At 45.7% G+C, this 24,704-nt stretch overlaps 1 protein-coding gene across 1 annotated transcript in view; it reads right to left on the bottom strand.

Annotated features, from left to right (window-relative positions):
- Positions 1–24,704, bottom strand: part of SCARA5 (scavenger receptor class A member 5) — a 521,618-nt gene that overhangs the window by 81,790 nt on the left and 415,124 nt on the right. The window contains exon 8 of the mRNA XM_068280108.1: positions 19,835–19,888. Within this exon, the coding sequence (XP_068136209.1) occupies positions 19,835–19,888 (54 nt within the window). The remainder of the gene's footprint in view (positions 1–19,834; positions 19,889–24,704) is intronic.

Below are 24,704 nucleotides of genomic sequence, written 5' to 3'. Positions count from 1 at the left end.
CTGACAGCAACATAGAAGAAAAGTAATTTATGGCTCATTTTACTCTGGAAAAAACATACCGTACTTCTTATTTGTCTATGTTTGCACATAGTTTACATTTTACAATTTTTCGCCATAGTGCCCCTTTAATACTTGTAACTTAAGCTCATCAACATGACTGCTTTGAGAATCTGCCTTGTTCAGTTTTGGAGCAGACATGGATTTGACATGGGAGACCAGGGTTTGAATCCTGGCTAGAGTCAGTACCTATTCAGTAAGGAGTCCTTGGGCAAGACTTCCTAACACTGCAGTGGTGGCCCCTTGAGTGCGCCCTTATTGGCTGCAGCTGACTCTTGAGTCCGACAGGAGAAAAGCGCTATATAAATGTTAGGATTATTATTATTATGGATTCAGATGGACTATATCTCGGGGAATCCAGGAAATTTGCTGTAGCTTCGCTAGAGGGCGCTCAGGCACCAGAAATTCTTTTGGATGATTTTTTTTTTTTTGCCTTTTTTCCCCTCATTATTATTCTGTGGTTTGGACTCGGATAAACTTGGAACCGTTTTGTTTACAGCACTTCATAATTCATAATAGAGAACAGGTTTGAGGGAACAGGCAGGGCTCTTAAACATGATCTTTTCCCTGAATATTAAATCAGAATTATCGTCGGAGACACCTGACTGCGCTCTTTACTGTGTCGCCCGCTCATCGGAGCCTCGTGTATATCCAAACCTAACTGCGCTTTATTAATGGACAGTGTATTAAACCCTGCTGCTGTATAAAGCCAATCAAAGGATATCCGCAAAGCAACTTATGAAATCGATCTTTTCTTACCCGGGGCTTCTTCCAGCCTGTAGGCCCCATTTACACTTAATCTGTTGGTACGCGTTTTTTTTTTCTTCTCCATAGCAGTGCATTGTGAAAAATCTTTCAGTTAAAGGGAACCTATACAGGGAGGGATATGGATGTTTCGTTTTAAACAATACCAGTTGCCTGGCAGCCCTGCTGATGTCTTTGCTTGCAATACACCTGAAACAAACATGCAGCTAATCCAGTCTGACTTCAGTCAGAGCACCTGATCTGCATGCTTGTTGAGGGGCTGTGGCTAAAAGTTTCAGAGACACAGGATCAGCCGGAGAGTCAGGCAACTAGTATTATTTAAAGAGACACTGAAGCGAAAAAAAAAAATATGATATAGTGAATTGGTTGTGTACTATGAATAATTACTAGATTAGCAGCAAAGAAAATATTCTCATACTTTTATTTTCAGGTATATAGTGTTTTTTCTAACATTGCATCATTCTATATTATGTGCAGATTACACAACACTCAGCATTCAAAATGAGTCTTTCAGAGCAGTCTGTGAACTAATGACCTCTCCTCTAGCAGAGGAAAAGTAAATAGTCCAGGAACAGTTGAGATAATAAAAGTCAGATAACAGCCCTCTCCACGACTAACTTAGTCGGAGAGCTTAATGGCTTGTTTGCATAGAGATAACAACTGGAGTTTCTCAACTCTTCCTGTACTGGAAACAATTACACTGATGTATCTGATCTTAATGTTTTATTTCTTAGCTGTGCTACACATACAAATCATAATATCATCATTTTTTTTTCGCTTCAGTGTCTCTTTAAAAGGGAAAAATCTATATCTTTTTTTCTCAGTTTTTAGGTTCCCTTTAAAACGCGTATTGTGTGAACTGTGCCATTGGGAAACATGGGCCCCGTTTCCACATTCCACTAACAAGTGATGCGAGTGCAGCTACCTAGCCGCATCGCATCACTTCCGCTAGCGTCCGCATCCCATCTCCCGATGGAAACTGTTCCATTGCTGTGCATTGGGTTCAAGACACCCGCGGTGTGATGCAGCTATGTAGCCGCACCAAACTGCTTCTAGTGGAAACGGGCCTTTACTCTGAAAACCAATTGTCCTTTCAGTTATAATTCAGAGCAATTGACTGATTAAGTGTAAATGGGGCCTAAGAGGTGATGTGTGTCCCTCACCACAGCTCCGGTCTTCTCCCGGGCCCCGCTGGCTGCCTTTGGAGTATCACCGACCCCTGATGGTTCCGCGTTTTCTGTGCATGCACCGCGTCATGGGGAGCATATTGCACCTGCTCAGTAGTACTGCGCAAGCACAGTAAGCTCCCGGTAACGTGGGCCTGCACATGCGCAGAAGACACCAATCCATTTGGGGTGATACTCCAGAGGCAGCCAGTGGAACCCGGATCTGTGGTGAGGGACACACGTAAGTAAAGATAGATTTTACAACTCGCCTCAGATATCCTTTAAAGAGAACCCGAGGTGGGTTTGAAGAATATTATCTGCATACAGAGGATGGATCTGCCTATACAGCCCAGCCTCTGTTGCTATCCCAAACCCCCCTAAGGTCCCCCTGCACTCTGCAATCCCTCATAAATCACAGCCACGCTGCTGACAAACAGCTTGTCAGAGCTGGCTGTGTTTATCTCTATAGTGTCAGTCTGCTGCTCTCCCCGCCTCCTGCAGAACTCCAGTCCCCGCCTGCATCCCTTCCCTCCCTGCTGATTGGAGGGAAGGGACAGGGGCAGGGACCGGAGCTATGCAGGAGGCGGGGGAGCAGCTGAGACTGACACTACAGATTTAAACACAGCCTCACAGCATGGCTGTGATGTATGCGGGATTGCAGAGTGCAGGGGGACCTTAGTGGGGTTTGGGATAGCAACAGAGGCTGGGCTGTATAGGCAGATCCAGCCTCTGTATGCAGATAACATTCTTCAAACACACCTCGGGTTCTCTTTAAAGCCAATGTTATTCAATGAAGGTGCACATTTGTTAGGTGCTTCTTTGCCTGTGTTACATCACATGCTACCATAAATGTTGTTTTTGGTTGCATTATATGTACTTCTTTGTCAGGGCCAAGTTTCTGGAAAGGCCACACAGGCCCAGGTCTTGGGTGAGGGCTGTCCAAGGGGGCGGTTGGAAATGTAAGAGAGGTTGATGCATATGGAAGAGGAGACTGGACTGCTAATGGAATAGAGAGGCTGCAAATGGGGAGCAACATATAGAAGATGGGAGCCTTGCTCTACGAAGCTGCACAAGAACTGTTGTGCATGGATGCTGCACAAAGAAAAGGGGGCTGCCCCTGGAATCAAAGGCATGCTGCTGCATGCGGAAAGGTAGCAACAAGAAAGGGGGCCTTGCGGCAGAAAATTTTTAAATATGGCCTAGTGTGTTATTGAAATGCAACAACACAGTTTGAAACCAGTCCTACAAGACAAAGGTTGTCCAGCATAAAATTACTTTATTTTTCCTCCGTGCAGAGGATCCTTAAAGCGGTATAAAACCCTGACATAATATTCAATAAAACATGTTTTTCTACTTTTTATATGCCATACGGTTCTCATATTTGCTTTTGTGCATAAGTATTATTATTCATTTAGAAATTACAAGTTCCCAAAGAACACTTTTTTTGCTTTGAGAGCTGATTTTGCATTTTATTCATAACTGTTTTTTTTCATGTTGAAATATAAGCAGAAATACTTTCTGACTGTCTCTCTTTGTTCAGGAGACTCTGCAGTTTCAGAGAAGTGACTTCTCACTTGATACAATTAAACACAAGATAACATTATCTCTAGTTCGGATTCATCCAGCTTTCGCGGCATTGAGCTTTTCTGTCCTGTGTTTAACCCTTTGAATGCTGTTCTAGTAAAAAAAAATGGTGTTAGTATATAATATGCTGTAAATAATGTTCTAGAGCAAAGAAAATTGCTGGGTTTCATTCCGCTTTAAGTGGGGGGCTCATTTAACAAGGGGCCCTACTGGCAGTGCGTGCACCCCCATTGCGCTCCCTCTTTTCGTTACATGACGTCAGTATTGCAGCAATTAGTGGCGGTGGCCAGTGAGTATAGCTTAAAGGACCACTATCGTCAAAAATTGTAAAATTTAAAATACATGTAAACATATACAACTAAGAAGTATGTTTCTTTCAGAGTAAAATGAGCCATACATTACTTTTATTCTATGCTGCAGTCACTTATAGTAAGTAATGGAAATCTGACAGAATCGACAGGTTTTGAACTAGTCCATCTCTTCATGGGGGATTCTCAGCAAGGCTTTTATTCTTTATAAAGACATTACCTGAAAAGGATCCATACAATGATGCTGGCCAGCCTCCCTGCACACTGCACACTTTTTTGGTAGTTGGACAGAGCGACTGCCATAGTGCCATTCACTAAGTCCTTTTAAACAAAACAAAACCCTGAGAATCCCCCATGAGGAGATGGGCTAGTCCAAAACCTGTCGGTTCTGTCATATTTCTACTACCTACTGTAAGTGACTGTAATGGCAGCATGGTGGTGTAGTGGTTCACATCCCAGCCAGTTCAACATCTGCAAGGAGTGTTCTCCCTGTGTCTGTGTGGGTTTCCTCCAGGCACTCCGGTTTCCTCCCACATCCCAAAAACATACAGATAAGTTAATTGGCTTCCCCCTAAATTGGCCCTAGACTACGATACATACAGTACACAATACATGCATAGACATATATGACTATGGTAGGGATTAGATTGTGAGCCCCTCTGAAGGACAGTTAGTGACAAGACAATACTAAAATAAATAAATAAGGGACTGCAACATTCTTATTTGTGAGTGTTTACATGTAATTTAAGTTTTACAATTGTCACGATAGTGGTCCTTTAAATTAATGCAAGTCTGCTGAAAACCTGCAACAGTCCACAGACTCCACACTCCTAATAAGGATGAAGTCCGGGGGAAGGGCCGGGGTAGTGGGGTGCAAAAAGGGGGAGGGGGCGCTTTAGCACCCAGAAGTCACCTTCCCCCCTTCCTGTTCACATGCCTGACTCAGTGTTCAGTATTATCTTATGTGCGTTTGCCATCACTGTCAGCAGGGCCGGATTTACCAATAAGGCACTGTAGGCACGTGCCTACAGGCGCCTGATGGTGGATAGGCGGCTCAATTCCCTCCCCGAGTGCCTCCCACCCTCCTTCCCTGCAGAGTCCTGAGCAGAGTGCAAATGAGGGGTAACTCACTCTGCTCTCAGCATTCCACTGATGAGATCTCCCTTCAGTCGGTGACACCACTAGCTACTTAATACTAAGGATACCTCTGGCTACCTAATGCTTAGGGGCACCTGTAGCTACCTATGACAGGCAAGGGAAGTAAGGGAGAAGTGACAGCTGGGCCAGCCAGCACACTTGCGATGCAGTTCGGTGTCGGTTTGTAGGTATAAGGAGGGCGAAGTCTAGGGTGCCAAAACATCCGTGCCTATAGGCTCCTGTGAGGTAAATCTGGGCCTGAGTGTCAGTAAAGAGTTTGGGCATAACAAAGCCTGACTGTGCCTCACTACTGCACAACAATTCCACAGCACACAGAGCAATGGAAGATCTCACAGAGTACATGTAATAGTCTTGTGGGACTGGGGAGCAAGGCCAAAACAAGTAAGAATTGGCTTATGGTTATTCTGTCAACAAACAGCTCCACCACAATCGCTCTGCAGCTCCACCTAATGTTTCCACACGGTCCTCGGGCACAACAACCACCACAGGCCTTGTCCCAAGATCACATGGGAGGTGGCGGTGCTGACATAGAGCTCGTCATGTGAGATTCAGCTTTAGGGCCGTGTACACGCTCACCTCATATATTAATGTTATTAAACTTTATTTATAAAGTGCTAACGTATAACGCAGCGCTGCAAAATAGATAGGGGAGTCATTACAACACTAAATAAAGTTGCACAGGGACATTACAGCATTACAGCAGGTACACAAAATAGGGATGCAACAAAAATCAATGGTGCCCAGTAAGGATAAACACAGCAGAAGAGTCACTGAGTCCATATGGTAGCAGAGAAGAGCACAGAGGTAGAAGGGCCCTGACAAATAGACTTACAATCTAAGCGGTGAGGGAGAGGGACACATAAGGGGGGATGGGGTGTATGTCCAAGGGCAGGAGTTAGAGCTAGGAAGATGGAGGGTTAGCAGTGGTGAACAGATGGGTTTTTAAGGCCTGCTTGAATGAGTTGAAGGTGGGGGCGAGGCTGATGGAGGGATTTCCATAGAATAAGGGCGGCTCTGGAAAAGTCCTGGAGCCTTGCAAGTGATGTGAGGGAGAGGTGGACATCCATAGAGTGGTGGAGGAGCGGAGAGTGCATACTGGGGAAAGATGTGTGAAGGGGAGGTATGGTGGATGGATTTATATGCCAAGCAGGGCAGTTTATATTGAATTCTGAGGGGAGCACGGACCAATGAAGGGACTTGCGAAGAGGGACAGCTAAGAAGGAGCAGCGGGAGGAGTGAATGAGCCTGGCAGCTGCATTCATAAGGGATTGTAGGGGGCGGAGTCTCCAGGATCAGTATATACATTATATGATACTGTGCTTAGTAAGGTATATGCAATCACAAACTCATTGACCCCCATCTCTGCTGATTCCTGGTAGGGACCCTGTAGAATGGTTGCATTATGTATAAACATAAAAATAATCTGAAGCATTGTTTTCTGTTAGTCCTTGAAGGATACAGAGCAGAACTGCATAGATTGTTGTCTGACATCCCCCCCTACCCCCCCCCCCCCATACTCACGAGCAAAATTTCCCTTTAAAGTGTACCTGAGATGGGGCCACATTAATGAAATATACATACCTGGGGCCTCCTCCAGCCCTCTCCGGCCCGATCGCTTCCTCATAGTCTTCAGTCGTCTTCCTCGTTCACCCGCAATTTGCTCTGGAAAATACTCCAGTCGGTGCAGGTGCAGTACGGCCAGGTGCGCTCAGCTGCGCCTGCATGGATGGGGCAGGAGCGTGCACACGGCCAGGCTGCACATGCGCAGTTGGCCCTGGACCAAAGGACTTTCCGGGGCCAATTGTGGACGAGTGGGGACTCGGAGCAGGATGGCATGGGGCGATCAGCCTGGAAGGGCCTAGAGGAAGCCCCAGGTATGTATATTTTAATGTTTTAGCCCCGTCTCAGGTTCCCTTTAAACAGTTTACCAAAAAGTACTCCATGGAATCATAACTTAAAGGAGTGATGTTTTGCACCGCGTACCGTAACAAAATGATCCTTTATAACCGAAAACATTTCCAGGCGATAGTGCTGATTTTACATGGTCCCATGTTGACTGAGTCATTTAACGCTGGTTATAGATATGAAAAGACATCTGAATACTATTTGATGTGGCGCAATGCCCAATCCATTAATTTTCCTCTTATTTTAAAGTTTGCAGATTTCATAACAGCCATGGAGCAGGGCCCAAAATCTGCTCTTCCAGTCTTTGCTGGTTTAGGTCTCTTGTTCATCATCTGATTGGACACAGAGAGTGAACAGGCTGTACTGGGCTCGATTGGCCATTGGCAGCGATGAGCGTCTTGTTAACCTGTGGGATAATCAGGAGAGGCTTGTAGCTGGATGATTTTGTGTTTTGTTTTTTTTTTTTTTTTATGAAAGGCCGGGGAGGAAAACTAGTGAGGAAACCAGAGGCTATCAAATGTTTGACTTCTTGCACCTGCCGTGACTCTGCGCTGTGGGCTAAGCAGTCACATGGCTGTTTTGACTTCCTGTCATAAATCTATAAATTATGTCAGTGAGCTTCTGGACAAGGCCCAGATCCAGGAAGCCTGAGGCGGAGATCGCTCCAATGATGTCTGGCAAGTAACATGAGGCAGAGTTTAAAAGTAACCTTAATAAAGCAATAAATAAAATCAGAATATTGCAGAAGACAATTGTACATTGCATATAAATAAATAAGAGACAAACAGTGTGTACTCTACTGTTTTAGGGTTTTGATTATATAAATCTGGTCCTGGATCAACCTGCTCTTCTGCCTATTGCAGCTGGTATTTACATCCTCCTGTGAACTAAGGGTAGCTGTCATTGTTCTACTTGCTTTACTGCATTAGACTATCTAGACAGTGGCGTAGCTATGAAGCTATGGGCTCCGGTGCGAGTTTTACATGCCCCCCCCCCCCCCAAAGCACTCTATACGTAACACTCGATGTTGCACAACAAAACCTGCCAAGGTCATCCACAGTATTAGAGGAGCAAGAAGGGGATGGGGAATATCTTATTAATGATTACTACTATTCACAGCATCTATAGAAGTGATTATTACCAGCACATGATCAATAAACAGCTAATACTTTGGTTGAGGAAAAGCCCCATGGGGCCCCTCTGGCCCAAGGGCCCTGATGCGGTCGCTACCTCTGCAACCCCTATTGCTACGCCACTGTATCTAGACCACAGGTGTCAAACACAAGGCCCGTGGGCCGAATGCGGCCCTCCTTGCCATTTTATGTTGCCCTCAAGAGCTTCAAATGTCCATCATTGTAAGGAGTAAAAGAACAACAACACGTCCTTTCTGTCCAGAGGAGCACACCGGTGACAGTTTTTCAATTAAAACCTCGGCAGTTTGAGCCGGGGTGCAACAATAATCCACTGGACCCCCTCTCAACAAAATTAGCATTCAGGCCCCTCTCCTCCCCCAACCCCCCCCCCCCCCCAGTGTGTGGTAAAACACACACACACTCACACACACACACACACTCAACCCTCCCCGACACCATCTCCACACCATCCAGAATACCACAGCAGAGAAGTGTAATATTTACCTGCTCCAGCAATGTAAAAAAAAACTAGAGCCCAATATGGTGTAGTATGTTAAAGACAATTGGTAAGTGGTTTAGTGAGAGAATTTATACTCACAAACATGGGTTACCATTCAGGCAACCACTATATAGGCAGGTGAGGAGATTAGACCTGTCCTCACTCAGGATTAAGTAATAGATTCCAATATCACATGGGCACCAACTGGTTTAAACTGTCCGGTTTAATAGCATAGATTTGCAAGCTGACAGTATTTACAGTCTATGTCCATTCACCATATGTTCATATACATCACCGCTCAGGTGTCACCACCCACAGAGACCCTCCGGTCGACAATTGTTTCGCTTGGTAGCTTCCTCCTGGACCGCTGCTCTCCGCGGCGGGGATAAAGCTCAAAACGCCACGGGCAAGTGTGCATATTTATGATATCCCAGAAGGATATCCGCCCACTTGTTCCTCCCCGATCCACGTCAGTCCCACGTCTGATAGCGTGAGCGTGCCTCCTCTCGGAGCACAGCTCATCACCCCCCACTATCATGGCAACGTCCCCACGCTCGTTGACGCTGCTAGAGCGTCATCGCCATGGTAACAAACCAGCATCCTGGATGCGCTCCACCACCCGGAAGAGGGCTAAACAGCCGCCTTCATCGGGGAAGAGCCAACCTGCCATGTAATGGGGCTGTCGTGAATCAAGGAGGTAATCCAAACCGCACAAAGCATACTGCCCAGGGGAAACCCTTAAAGAGAATCTGTATTGTTAAAATCGCACAAAAGTAAACCAGTAGGGACAAAACAGAATTTCGGCAATAGCAGGTGTAGCGCCTCAGTGCTACACCTGCTATTGCCGAAATTCTGTTTTGTCTCCACATTTATTGCCTGATGAAGCGGGCTGGGCCTGCGAAACATGTTGCACTGTTTTTGGGGTACCGTATAATAAATGTATTGATTTATATGAATGACAGGATCTCGTGTCTGCTTTTGGGAGGCAAGCCCACCACTTCCTCCAAGCAATTTTTAAAAATGTTATTGACTTTTATCCTGCTGGCGCCTCTGTTCTACATACAAATGCTCCAGCAATGTGTTGTGTCTCTTCTGTTCCTCCCAGCAGCTGCACGCTCTGTGCTTCCACACCTCCAGCTACTGATCACGTGACATACATTCCGAGCCAGAGGTATACAGCATAGAGCATTTGGCTGTCAGGAAGACCAGAGGTGACCCAAACCAGCACTGGAGCAGGTAAATATTAAACTGCTTCACTGTGCTACTCTACAGAAGGTAGGGGCAGGCCCCCTACAGTCGCTATGGTTACGCCACTTAGTTTGAGACTGTTGAATAAATGTTAAATCTTAATAAAAATTTTGGCCTGCGACTTGGACTATGTTTTAGATCTTGCCCCCCTTATGTGATAGAGTTTGACACCCCTGATCTAGACTGTTGTGGTTGTTGGCTCCTGTTCTGCCTGGAGACATGGAGAAAGGGCACTATTTACGTCGAGCCTTGGTGAATCCTGTAAATAGAACTAGTTGACTAAATAGACTAGACACAGCATGGTTGGAGATGGAAGGATGCAGAAAGAAGAAGCAGGATTGTGGCGGCCGGACAGGTGTGTTCACTCTGTTGCGAGTACTCTTCAGCGAAATTAGCTCTTGGATAGCCTCTATTAACCTAAGGGAACACCCGGGGGCCCATCAGCCATAACTGGGGCCCTGGGCAATTGCCCAGTTTACCCTTATGGAAGCACCAGCCCAGCTGTGAGCAACTAGCACTCCATTAGATTTATACGTTAGCTCTGTCCAAAGCTGTTTCCGTTTTGACTGGAATTTTATTTTTGTTGGTTTGAAGTGCAGTGCTTTGTAGAAGAGCCAACTACTAAGCCATAATCTAACTTAATGAATGGCCATTTGTAGAGCAGTGGTACAAGCAGACGTAAACACAGACAAGGGAAGTCCTGCAGCAGATAGGCGCTATCAGCCCTTCATTCTGCTATGCTCTCAGCAGTGCTGAGGTCCCAGATCCGCTGCACAGAGGCGATAAGAGGACTTTCTACCACTAAACAGAACTCTGGCCTTCCCCAGAGCTCAGCGATGAGTAGGAATGGGGCCCTGCGGCCATGCTAGACATTCTCAGCAATGATAAATGCATGAGGAGAATTTCTCAGGTCACTCTGGGGACTGAACTGTACAACTTTATCAGTGTGAACGCACAGAAAACGATTCTTTTCACATGATCGCTAAGGATGCAGACTGTCAGTTCTTGTGATACATGAATAAATTCCAGACAGAGAGAATATCTTCCAGTAAATGAACATTCAGTAGTATCAGGTTGAAGCCAGATTCCATAAAATTAAAAATTATCATGCTACCCCCCTTCCTCTTCCTTATGTTATAATAATACAAGTCAGTGCAGTAAAATGATTGTGGGTTTTTGTTGTTGTTAATATTATCATTAGCATTTATTATTGTGCGTGTAGTGGTTAGCCCTCTTGCTTTGCAGTGCTGGGTGACGGTTCCAGAGCCGGATCTTCAACCAGGCACTACAAGCGTCTGCTTAGGACCCCATTCAGGGTCTAATAGCCAGTCACTGTAATGTTTTCTGTCCTAACATGCCTGCTGCTGCTGCTGTGGCTAAGCGGCCCAGCATGTAATAATCGGACTGCAGATTGGCTCTCTACCTGCCTGTTGCGTGAATCGGGGGGTTGGCCCTAGAGCTGCGCAGCCGCACTCGCGGCTATGCGGACTGCGCAGCCGCGGCCAGCTCATGCGGCCATGTTAGTGCAGGCAGGAGAGCCCGACCCAGGCCATGAGGTCGGGAGCAGGCCCAGGGGGCTATTGAGCGGCGGGGACCCGGCGGAACGGCGTGCTCCGTGCCTACAAAAGTGATGCAGGTATTTAACTTTTTTTGACATTTGGCCTCGGAAGTCCTTTAAGTAACTGTGCAGGTGCTGAACACTCCTGGTCACAAGTAGGCAACCAAGCAGGGGCGTAGCAATAGGGGGTGCAGAGGTAGCGACCGCATCGGGGCCCTTGGACCAGAGGGGCCCCAAAGGGCCCTCCCTCAACTACAGTATTAGCTCTCTATTGGTCCTGTGCTCATAATAATCACTTCTATAGATACTTTGAATAGTAGTAATCATTAACAAACTGTTCCCCATCTCCTTCTTGCATCTCTGACACTGTAGTTGCCATTGGCAGGTTTTGGTGCGCCGTATCAATTGTTATGTATAGAGTGCTTTGGGGGCCCCATTGTAAAACTTGCATCGGACCCACAGCTCTTTAGCTACGCCACTGCGACCAAGCACATGCAAGGCCAGGGCTGTACATGCGCAGTAGCCCCCAACTACTGGGGTGGAAAGCAGGGGAACGGATGGGACTGGACACACATCGAGGGAGCCCATGGTCTACAATGGGCTGGAGGAAGCTCCAGGTAAGTATAAATGTTTGTGTACCACTTGCTTTATGTATCAGTGCATGATTGACTTGTATACAGTATATACAGCACTAGATAAGGGGTTGTGCTGGGATTGTGAATTGGTTTGTCTCATGCCTTGTGGAAATAGGTAGTGCATTTTTTTAATTGCCTGCATTTGTCTATTGGGGCACATGGGGCCTGCATCTAGTCCATCTATTGGGGGCCCGCGGTGCCTGCATTTTTCTATTGGGGACAAATGTTGGCTACATTCATCTATTGAAGGCATATGATGGGCACATTTGTCGATTGGCGCACACAAAGTGGCTGCATTTGCCAATTGGGGGGCACACGGTGGCTGCATTTGTTGATTGGGGGCACCAAGTGTGGTGGGGGGGCAAATCTGCTACTTTGCTTAGGGCCTCATTTGGCCTTAATCCAGCTCTGCTGGATCCCCAGTTCAAATCCCAGCCAGGGCACTATCTGCACAGAGTTTGTATGTTTTCTCTGTGTCTGTGTGGGTTTCCTACGGGCACCCCATTTTCCTCCCACATCCCAAAAACATACAGATAAGTTAATTGGCTTCCCCCTAAATTGGCCCTAGACTATGGTACATACACTACACGATACATACATAGACATATGACTATGGCAGGGATTCTATTGTCAGCCCCTCTTGAAGGATAGTCAGTGACATGACTATGTACTCTGTACAGCGCTGCAGAAGATGTTGGCACTATATAAATACTAAAGAACAATAATATTTACATAGTGTTGTCATTTTCTGCAGAATTTGTAGTCATGTCACTGGTTGTCTTCAGGAGCTCACAATCTAATCCCCACCATATTCATAACCTGATAGGCCTATGATAATCTAAGGTCAATATTGGCAAGGCAGAATTTATACGTTTCACCTCTGGGCCAGTTTTCTAGTGTATCCCCTTCCATGTACAGCAGCACCTATTCCGTGTGTAACATAATGTACAGCTCCCCTGGACTGCAGTTCCCTTATTCCATGTGTTACATCCATTTGCAGCCTTCTTTTCCCTATGTAATCACCAGGGCTGGGCCGAGGCAAGAGAGGCACCAGCCACAGGGCGCAGTGTAGGAGGGGGGCGCACAACTCACTCAGCTATCATTCTCCTGTTCTATTTCAAGCAGAGAGAAATAAGAAAAGGGGATACATGGCAGTGACTGCAAGCCAGATAACTAGAGATTAAGGTGTTGGGTGCCCTGGAGCGCCTCTTAGTGTAATAGCAAGCAGTGTGTGACGGCTGGGGTAGGAGGGATGGAGGGGCGCACTTTGGTGTCTCAGCTCTGGGTGCTGGAGGACCTTGTCCCAGCTCTGGTAATTACCCCTCTTCCATGTCCAGCCACCCCATCGGGCTGCAGCCACTAGGCATTCTCACTCGAAATCCCCAGAAATGACGTTTCCGCATTTCTTATCAGAACTCGAATATCGGAAAAGGGATTTCTGCAGCATTGGACCAATCAGAGAGTGCAGAGTTAACTCTGAAATATTTGGCCAATCAGAGAATGCAAAAGAAAAATGACTTAAAAAAGTATTAAAAAAAAAAGACTCCTCATCAGCATTTAATTTGGGCGCCGGGAGAAGCCAGAAGACGATTCCACCATTTCGGAGTTCGGCTATTGCCGGCACTCGAATGACAGTGATTTTGTTGTAATTCGGCCTGCGGCTTTCGTCGTCACTTCCCGTAGATCAGCGGTTTTCACTCCCGCATGGGGACATGAAGACATAGCAGTAAACGATCATGGAAGCATCCTGTCATGTTCAGGATTGCCTCAGACCAAGAGAAAAATTGGGCAACATGGCATTTGCAAAGAACGATAAATGGTGGGAAATGGCGATACCTAAATGACGAGTGCAGCAGCCATCGTTTACCACCCAGCAAGCATCTGCATGAACCGGGGATAAATTGAATACTCACCACCCAACGTGAACACTTCCATTCCAGCACAGGAGACTTGGGCGCAGCAGTGAGTAACTTCAGAACACTATAATTAGGCCTCAAGCAATAGCTGGAAGCCGAATTATTTCATTCCCCACCATCCATGGCGGCCTCGAGGGGGAATAGTATTTAATACGGCCGGGGCTTGTGCATATACCGGCTGTATCCTGCGCCCAAGTCTCCTGCTCCGATTCCTCTCGTACGCCACCCAACGTGGCCAGCAACCTCCCCTTGATGACTGTCGTCAAGCCACAGTACTTCCTGTCGGCAGGTATGCACGACGTCATGGGACGCTACACGTCGGGAGTAAACGAGACTTCAATCGATCTCGCCACTTTGTGTGGAAGTCGTCTGAGAGGTTAGTAATCCGATTGGCCGTGGCAGTCAATATTGCGGTGCGACGCTAAGCGACATTCACTTGGTCACGCGCCTGTACCCATGCCACAATATCGCGGAGATGACCATTCGGCGCTCAAAAAAATCGAAAGTCGTTGGGAAAATCGTTGGGAAAATCACGACGTGGGTACATAGCGACTCAAACAACTGCACTACACTTTCCCTTTAAAAAAGCTTTACATAGCCAAGTTATTTATACCTCCTGGCATTCCAGCATGGTTGTGCGTTTTCACAGATTCCTGCAGAATGTGACTTTAGTAAAACGATAACGGAGGCTCCCGGCATCTGCGTCGGTGTGGTTACCAGACATCAAGCCTCAGTGTAACCGAACCCAGCCAGCCTGGTGTCTTCTGTATATTTACACTGAGTACAGAAAGGATTTTAGGTATTGAAACTGAACTCTTGTGTTCACGGCGGGGTTCACCACCAGGAAATGCGCATTCATTTTATATTCCCCCCAGAAACATTCCCATTCTCAACCCTCCTCTGTCTACATTCACTTTACATATGGTTAAAAAACAAAGCTTGAAGACACCGCACAATAGTTTGGAATATCTTGATGGAATCATTCTGACCTTCTGGTTTCAATGCACTATACTAGCAGCAGGGAATTTTTGGGAAGGGGGCTCTGGCTTCTATAGAGCCCTCCGATGCCTCTGTGCTGGCCTTTGTTGCTCTGCCTTAACCCCCGACACCCCCCCCCCCCCCCCCCGGGACTGTAGCAGGTGAGCACAATAATACAAGAAAAAACAGAGAATGCCAATGTTGTGGGTTAATAACCATCTGTCCATGCACAGCCTTATAGAACAACCGACACCCATGCTAACCTAGAAATAAAAAACATATATATAAGTAGATAAATACTAGTTCTACTTACATAGCAGATGTATTGTGCTATCAACATAATGATTCCTGTGAATTTTATAAAGGAAAAGCAGAAAATCCTATTCTAGGCAGTGGCCATCTTGCCAAGCTAATGCTGACATCATATCCTCCCTGACTCTTGTTTTACCCCCTCCCTTCTCTTACTCATTGTGTATTCATTAGCTGCCCTCCTCCCAGAGTCTTCAGACACTCCCACTGAGGTGTATACTAACAACTGCACTGTCTTGTTTTTCTTTTCTCCTCCAATCGCAGAGTCACCTTAGCCTTGCTTGCAAACACAAGTGATCAGGGGATCATGTTTCAGATAGGCTAGGCAGGGAAATAAAGGGAAGAGCACTGACTACTAAAGGGCCAGTGTTCCTAAAGTATGTGATAACTCCAAACCATAGCAACAGAAAACGTTTTGCAAGTTTTGAATGCAGATTTAGCATCTTTATCACTTAATACACTCAAACCAGTTGCTGTTGAAATTTGATTTTTATGGTGACAATACCGCTTTAAGAACCGGGGTTCCAGTGGCCCTGAAATATTAGCATTTTTTTGTGATGGATTAAAAGTTTATTTTTCATGCTGGCTTGTTTTTACCTTCTGATACCTGAATCAGCCGTGCACTCCCTCAGGAAGTATTAGTGTGGATTACCCTCTACTACATGGTCAATGACTCACTCAGTAGTAGAGTCATAACTTCTGGAAAGCAGCTCCTGCGGCCGCAAGGAGGCCCAGGGCTCTTGTGGAAGGCTCCCCAACAACTTATCCTCCCTCCCTGATAAAGGGGCCCCTCCAGAGCAGGTGTTGTTAGGGCCACAGTCATTATGGGTGGCGGAAATCATGGTGGACTTATTGTTGAGGGAAAGATCTTGGTGGCCATACTTGTTATATGACCATTGGCAGATCGGCCCCGAGGCCACAGCAGTCAGAACTGGGTTAGGGAGAGTGAACCGCGGGGGAGGACCCTTCAAAGTTTGGCTAGGGAATCCTTTGGTTACGCCCCTGCAGAGCAGCACACGGTTGGCCCTTTCTGAACTTTTGCTCTTTGTGGTTAAGCATTCAAGCTGAGGCAAACCTATGAACTCACTACAAGGGTAATTACAAGGCTCAAATACTGCCCTGATGTAATATATAAAATACAGAAAACAGTGAGTACATATTTCATGGCCCCACGCTCAATGCCTCGTTACTTAGCTGGTCTTGGCGCCTTGTCTAACAATGACATAAAACAGGATGTGATCCATAATCTGGACTAGAGGCTTTCGGACATAGCTGACAATCCATTCATTCTTTTGGGGGACGGACTGGGAATAACAAGGCCTTCTTAAGGATAAAACAGATGCACAAACTTCAGAACTGCTTTTCTTTTGGAAAAAGTTAAAAAGTCTGGTCAAATCCCTTGCGAGGTCTCCACACTGACAACAATGGGGTTCTGTTTACCTATAAAAGGCGGAAAGCAGAATAACAGCGGAGAAATGCATCCACAGGAGAGGCAAGCTCTTTACAGTTGCCGGCTCCGGTTACACGACTTAGGCCGCAGTTATGCATGTGGTTTACACCATACTTCAGTGGGACATCAAAGGTGTTGGCCTTGTAGGGCTGACATAGATGATAGCATCTCCTGATTACAGCAGGAGCTGAAGAGATTTTCCTGTCAGCTTCGCATAACCCTGTCTCAGCTTGTAAATACTGACTCAAGCAGCGAAACACTCCTGCAAAGAGTGCAATCTTTCATTTAAACCTTGGCCAGGAAAAATAAAGTTGCTTTTTCAGGATCCTCCAATTCAAAGTTCTCAGTGTGGGCGGAGGTAAAATAACAGAGCAGAACGTGTGACGGACTGCACCATTGTAAAAGGTAAAGCTCTGCCAACCCAAGACAGGTAAAAACAGTGCAGGAAATTTGGGGGCCCCTATAGGTTATAGCAGTGCTCAGTCAGTAATTTGGCTGCTGCCAAGAGAGGGAGCCCAAATTACGCTAAAAATAGAGTAATTTGGCCATCAGCAACAGCTGGCAAACGAATTACGTCTTACCACACAGTCCACAGCGGCCTGGAGGAGCAAATAGTAATTAACCCCCCTGGCGGTATAATTCCCACGGCTGCGCAGCCGCGGGAGGGTTTTTTTTCACTTTTTTTTTTTTTAAGCATGTAGCTAGCCTAGCGCTAGCTACATGCTTCCCCCCTCCCCGCGGCGTCCGCCCGTCCCCTCCAATCGGCGCCGGTGCCACTTGCCCATAAGGAAATCCCGTTCTGAACGGGATTTCCTTGAGGGCTTCCCCCGTCGCCATGGCGACGAATGGAGTGACGTCATCGACGTCACGGACGTCGTGACGTCACAGGGAGTCCCGATCCACCCCATAGCGCAGCCTGGCGGCGATTGGCCAGGCTGCGCAAGGGGTATGCGGGGGGGGGCCTGTATCCGCGGCGGGTAGCGGCGCATCGATCAGACCAAACACGCAGCTAGCAAAGTGCTAGCTGCGTGTTTGAAAGGTTAACGCCACCAAGAGTTTTGCAGGAGCTGGGTGAGCAGTTTTTGGGCTTCATTCTATGCCCCAATTTCCCGACCCCTTAATTACATGCACACCTGCTGACCATGTGCTTCTGTACAGCCTCAGAGAAGCATGCAGCTTAGGAAATGGCTGCCCAGGGTGGTGTTGATCTATGCCTCTTCGACAGCTTAACGTGTGTGTCATCACACACATGCTGCCCAGTACGATCTTTGTGGTCTCTGAAAGGGTTGATGAACAACTGTTTGGGAGAAATGATGTGCAGTACAGTGGCATTTTCTATCATCTTTTACGCCGGCCAGAGTTCTGGGTGTGCACCTGCAAGGGGTGAACTGTCAAAATCCCACTAAGGATCCCTCATCATAGTGCAAGTAGCGCACTTCTATGCAAACTGCAGACCCTCAAGCCCTGCTATCTCCTGAGAGAGGTTTGTATATGGTATTGTGGGAACCAGTGGAGCTGGAAGTCCATCATTTGGCACGGAAGCATGGTTGTGGAGATCTACAGCCTCATATATGAGTGAAGAGCAGCACAAGCTGCTAGAAGATGAACATACTGTTCATCAGTCGCTTCCAAGACCACAAAGATCAATGTGCCATGCCGGCCTAGCTGACAAACAGGTACAGATCCACACTGCACCGGCCTGTCACCACCAAGCACCACGGCATAACTGTAAAACTCTATATTGACAGTTTGTTTAGCACATCCTCAGAGTGACTGGATTAGTGGCCTCTGGCAGACTTTTCTCCTCACTTTATTTGTAACTGCTAGCGGCTCAGCTCCTGCAGCTGCTCTGTGGCCCCAGGGGAAGGAAATGGGAAAGCCATTTCTTCCCTCCCTAAAATAGAAGGACGTCCCCCCCGTGATCCCCTGGTAGTTGCATAGTTGCTGCCCCTCCTCGCATGCACGTTCTTACTCTTCAGTGCAGCTGCGCGCTATCAGTCATCTCCATACTGGTCTAAGCAACACATGGGGAGACTCAGGGACACTGCAAAGTGACAGCAAGCAGCTGCACTGCAGAGCAGAACTGAGCAGATGATATACCCACTGCATCTGTGTGTGTGTGTGTGTGTTGGGGGGGGGGGGGGGGGGCTTTAGAGCTTTGCTAAGAAGACCACCTCATCTTAATGTAAGGGGTGAAGGAATGAGCTGTTGACGAGAGGTTTGTTTTCAGCAATATAAGGTGTAATGTAATAGATTGTGAATGTGCTATATTCCACAACAATCACTTCTGGAACACAGTAGGGAAGCGTGTCCCCCAAAACAGCATAATAAGGCAGCACATCTCCCACACACAACATAATTAGGCATGATGCAAGCCCAAACAACATAATAAAGCAGCATATTCCCCCACACAATATTTATAAGTCAATGTGCATATCCAAGCAACATAGATAGGCATAAAGTGAATTTGAAGCCACATGTGACATGATAAGATACATATATTCATTTACTGTATGATACTAGCCCTTCTAAGAAACTATGTGATGTCCCTTTCTGTTTTCCAGTATAGGATAGGAAGAGATAGGAAGAGTTAAAAAACTTGAATTGTTATCTATGCAAAAGAGGTTCTCTGAGTTAGTCCGCCAACTTGGTTGAACTCAGTTCTGTTTTCTGAAGAGCTTAAACAGCCAAGAAACATTGAGAGTTATCTTGTGATATGGTTTTACTTCAGGAAAATTCAAAGGGTCATTACTTCTGCTTTGTTATACAGAGTAAAAGACAGAGTGTGAATTATAACGTGCAACTGTGACGGTCTGAGGCAATGTTATAAATAAAGCTATTGTGTGTATCTAGTTTAACTTTTTTTTTTCTTTTCAATCAGTTTTATTAATGTTTCAAGAAACAATAAGAACAAAGTATATCATACCAAACATACACAACAGTATGTTCAGACATTTTTTTTAACCCTTCACCCATGCTATTCACAATGGAGGAAGCAAATTAGTCTGGAGATCCACATATTCATTACATGAGTCAGATCTGATGAGTTTTATAAGTTTGTTCCCTTCCATACCAGCTAGAAAGTTAGTGAAAGCAGTGATGGACTGAACAATTTTTGTCACAAGTCCTCCATCACCTTGGTAAGAGCAGATTACATTTTCATACCTATTTCTCCTCTGTCCCCTCTGTCGCCCTTCTCTCCTTTTGGCCCTCGTTCACCTGTAATAGAAATACAAAATGATATATTTATTATTATTATTTATTTATTGCACTTATAAAGCGCCAACATATTATGCAGCGCTGGACATTAGTTTAGGTTACAGACAATATTTAGGGGTGACATACAGCAATATGACAATACAGGAATACAAGAAAATCAGATCACACACCATAGTATGAGTACCAGGTAATGCTTAGTCACTGGATGGAGCATGGAGATTAGGCAAGTTAGGTTCACTCAGATGCCTAGCATGGGTTCACAGTAATGGAGGTGCATGATCAGGTAGGACACAAAAGGAAGAGGACCCTGCCCAAAGGCTTACAATCTAGAGGGAGAGGTAAGGACACAAATGGTAGGGGACCAGAGTTCAGCTGTGGGTTTAGAGCACTTGTGAGGGGTGGTAGGTCAGAGTGAAAAGGTGAGTTTTGAGGGCCTTCTTGAAGACGTTGAAGGAGGGGGCTGCCCTAATGAGTGGAGGTAGGGTGTTCCATAGTGTTGGAGCAGCTCTTGAGAAGTCCTGGAGGCGTACATGGGACTGGGTGATGCGGGGGGTGGTTAGGCGAAGTTCATTGGAAGAGCGGAGTGAGCGGCTAGGTGTGTACCTCTGAGTAAGATCGGAAATGTAGGTTGGACAGGTTTTGTGGCCAGATTTGTAGGTCAGACACAGTATCTTGAATCTGATTCTGGACTGGATAGGAAGCCAGTGAAGGGATTCAAGGAGGGGATCAGCCGTGCTGGAGCGATGGGAGCAGTGGATAATTCTGGCTGCTGCATTCATGATGGACTGCAGTGGGCTGTTCGGGTCATAGGGAGACCAGACAGCAAGGCATTGCAGTAGTCAAGGCAGGAAATTATGAGGGCATGGATGTGGAGTTTGGTGGTGGCAGAGGTCAGGAAAGGGCGAATCTTACAGATGTTATGAAGGTGTAAGTTGCAGGACTTTGTGAGGTTTTGGATGTGGGGAGTGAAGGAGAGTGCATAGTCGTCCAGGGTGACACCAAGACAGCGGGCTTGAGAGGTAGGGCGAATGGTAGTGTGGTTAACAGTGACATGCACATCTGGGAGGTTCGTGGATGGCCGGGGTGGGAATATCATAAATTCAGTTTTGTCCAGGTTTAGTTTCAGGAACCTAGCGGACATCCAGCAGGAGATGGCAGATAGGCAGAAGGAGACCTTGTCCATGGTAGTGGTGGATATGTCAGAGGTGTGGAGGTAGATCTGGGTGTCATCTGCATACAGATGATAGTTAAAACCCATGCAGGAGATAACCTTGCCAATGGAGGATGTCATATAAAACGTATATATAGAAACCATCAATCCTTCATTGTCATTCAACAATTTGATGCCAATTTTTGCCATTTGGGCTGATTTGTGAAAGTTGTCCAGGACTGCAGAACATAAGCAATCCAACTAATCTGTACTCAACCAAATAAAGACTGTTCCTGATAAGGTGGGGAACGTTTTCAACGTTTGCCTAGATCACAGGTGTCGAACTCAGTCCCTGAGGGCCAAATCCAGGCCAGTGCTTAAGATGGACTGAGAAATAAAGAAATTCTACCTGATGAACCACACCTTACTTGATTAAGTTTCATCAATTAATTTGAGCTGTGCCAAAAATGTATGAAGACCTCAGCCCTTGAGGACTGGAGTTCGACACCTGTGACCCAGATCATATTGGAACATTGGTGTTGATTCACAAAGGTTGCTTATTTTTCACCTTAACTGTAAGGAGTGCTAATGCATGAGATAAACAAATAAGGGGAGATAATTCATGAGATAAATAGATAAGGAGAGCTAAACCTTGAGTTATGTCAAATAAGGAGAGCTAAACCATGAGTTATATCAAATAAGGAGAGCTAAACCATGAGTTATGTCAAATAAGGAGAGCTAAACCATGAGTTATGTCAAATAAGGAGTGCTAAACCATGAGTTATGCCAAATGAGGAGAGCTAAACCATGAGTTGTTTCAAATAAGGAGAACTAAACCATGAGTTATGTCAAATAAGGAGAGCTAATCCATGAGTTATGTCAAATAAGGAGAACTAAACCATGAGTTATGTCAAATAAGGAGAACTAAACCATGAGTTTTGTGAAATAAGAAGAGCTAAACAATGAGTTATGTCAAATAAGGAGAACTAAACCATGAGCTATGTCAAATAAGGAGAGCTAAACCATGAGTTATGTCAAATAAGGAGAGCTAAACCATGAGTTATGTCAAATAAGGAGAACTAAACCATGAGTTATGTCAAATAAGGAGAGCTAAACCATGAGTTATGTCAAATAAAGAGAGCTAAACCATGAGTTATGTCAAATAAGGAGAGCTAAACCATGAGTTATGTCAAATAAGGAGAGCAAAACCATGATTTAAGTTAGATAAGGAGAGCTAAACCATGAGTTATGTCAAATAAGGAGAACTAAACCATGAGTTATGTCAAATGAGGAGAGCTAAACCATGAGTTATGTCAAATGAGGAGAGCTAAACCATGAGTTATGTCAAATGAGGAGAGCTAAACCATGAGTTAAGTTAGATAAGGAGAGTTTAACCATTTGTTAAGTTAGATAAGGAGAGGTAAATCATGAGTTAAGTAATTTAAGGAGAGATAAATTGTAAGTTAATAAATAAGGTGAATCTTTGTGAATCAGGCCCATAGTGAGGACTTTTGAATGGCTTGTAATGTAGAGTTTGTGCAGTTACTAACCTTTCAGCAACTCACAGTCTATTTGATATACAGTTAGGTCCATAATATTTTACATTACTACAGTGAATTTTAAATGAAACAATTCGGATGTAGTTGAAGTGCAGACTTTCAGTGAGGTAAACAAAACGATCGCTTAAAATTGTGAGGCAACTAAAGCATTTTTTAACACAATCCCTTTATTTCAGGGGCTGAAAAGTAATTGGCCAAATTAAATAACTGGAAATAAAACGTTCATTTCTAATACTTGGTTCTGTTAGAGTGACAATGTAAAGTTCCATTCCAGGGAATGGGATCAAATTAGACTTAACCTTCTGGGTGTTTCGTTTCTACCTGGATTTCTGTGGCAAAAGCCAGCACCTGTGGTGGTGTCCTAGTGCCAGTAAAGGGGACAATCAGAGGCCGGAGGAGGTTTCCAGAGGGAGCAGAGACACAGCAATAGAGCATTGAGCAACAGTAAGCAGATACTGCCGCCAGCAGAACCCTGTCTAGGTGTTCAAGCTTCATGTATCTTTTTTTTATTTTTTAGACAGAACCAAGCTTGCCACTCAGGAAGTTAAAAAAACAAACCAAAAAGACACATGATATTCCCCGCTCTCCACATAAAAGTATTTTGCAGCCATGCCAATTGGGTGACCTGGAGGAAAAAGCCAGCAAGTACATTGCATTGCCCTACTGAGCCATTATAGCCAGACAACTTTATAGCTTACATCTTTAACCACTTGAGGTCCATAGGATTACAACCCTCCTAATGACCAGGCTATTTTTTACAATTTAGGCCATTGCAGCTTTCAGGCCTCGCTGTAAGGCCATACAACTCGGCACACAAGTGATTCCCCCCCCCCCCCCCCCTCCCTTTTTCTGCTCGCCAACAGAAAGCTTGTGAGCTCTGATCACTGCTGGGGTGTTTGTTTATTTTTTTTTAAATATTTTTTTTTTAATAAATGTTGCCATTTTTTTTTATATTTTATTTACCACCCTCCCTCCTCCCATCAGCTAATCCCAGCGATCAGCTCTCAGTCATCAGCCTATGAGAGCCGATGGCTCTCTGTGCCTCCCAGGGGGACAGCCGTGTAACACGGCTGTCCCCAGTACAGCTTTGCAGTAGATCGCAGCACTGTACACTGTAAATAGACGGCGGTTCTGCCATCTAACAGTCTTCTAGCAGTGATCCCCGCTGGGAGACTGATGATGGAGTGGAGCAGAGATGCACGCGCATCGGCGCGCACAATCTCCTACAAAACCCTGCCCCAGGACTTGACGCCAATTGGCATTAGGCGGTCCTAGAGCTGTAAGGGGGCTCCAACTAAACTCCATCCAATACGGGACGGGTCCATCCTTCAGATTGGGTGTTTTTGTAGCTACGCTTGTCATGGGTGTGAAGATTACGATGTCCACACTGTGAGGGTCACAACGGGTTGGCAAGGGAAAAGTTTTGAACATCGGAGGGCCCCTTCAAGGGTTTGCTGGGAGGGCCCCATGATTTATAGTTTTGCCCCTGCTTTAAACCGTAAAAAATTTGACAAATAAATTAGTCACACTTGAAACTTCACTATACATTTTTTTTTTTCCTAGTAGAGACTTTCAGTGCATGTATGTCTCAGTATTAGTGAGAATTTTGCTCAGGCAAAGCTCATTACTCAGCTTTAAAGAGAATATACATTTCCCTTGACGGTTCTCATATTTCACTTTTGGATTCCGCATTTGAACAATTCCAACGTTTGACCCCTTATGTGATGTTCCCGGCTTCAGATGTTAGTTCAGAGATGTGACGTGATCTGCTGTATGTAACTGTAACATGAGGAATCTGCAGTCAGATAAATATTAGCCTGTGTTTCTGGATGTTCTCCGAACTCCCCAGGGCCTGTACTATCAGCAGCAGGGCCCTCTTTGTGCTGAATCTGGTACCAAACAAGGGTGGGACTGTACAATGTTCATAAACAAATTTCTTTTGTACTATCAACAGTGATTATCTTGACGCCTGAAGCCCCAGTCACAGCACTGGGGAGGATCTGGTTACATAATACTGCAAGGGGGAGAATATTTATGGGGAGGGGGGGGGGGTGGAGGATGCGGGCGTTCCTGTGGAGAGCATAATTTCTCACGTGGGAATCCAGGA

This window comes from Hyperolius riggenbachi, chromosome 4 (assembly GCF_040937935.1).
Source record: "Hyperolius riggenbachi isolate aHypRig1 chromosome 4, aHypRig1.pri, whole genome shotgun sequence".
Taxonomy (NCBI): Eukaryota; Metazoa; Chordata; class Amphibia; order Anura; family Hyperoliidae; genus Hyperolius; species Hyperolius riggenbachi.
The sequence above is the reverse complement of the archived record's forward strand: the minus strand, read 5'-3'. Positions and strand labels throughout refer to the sequence as shown.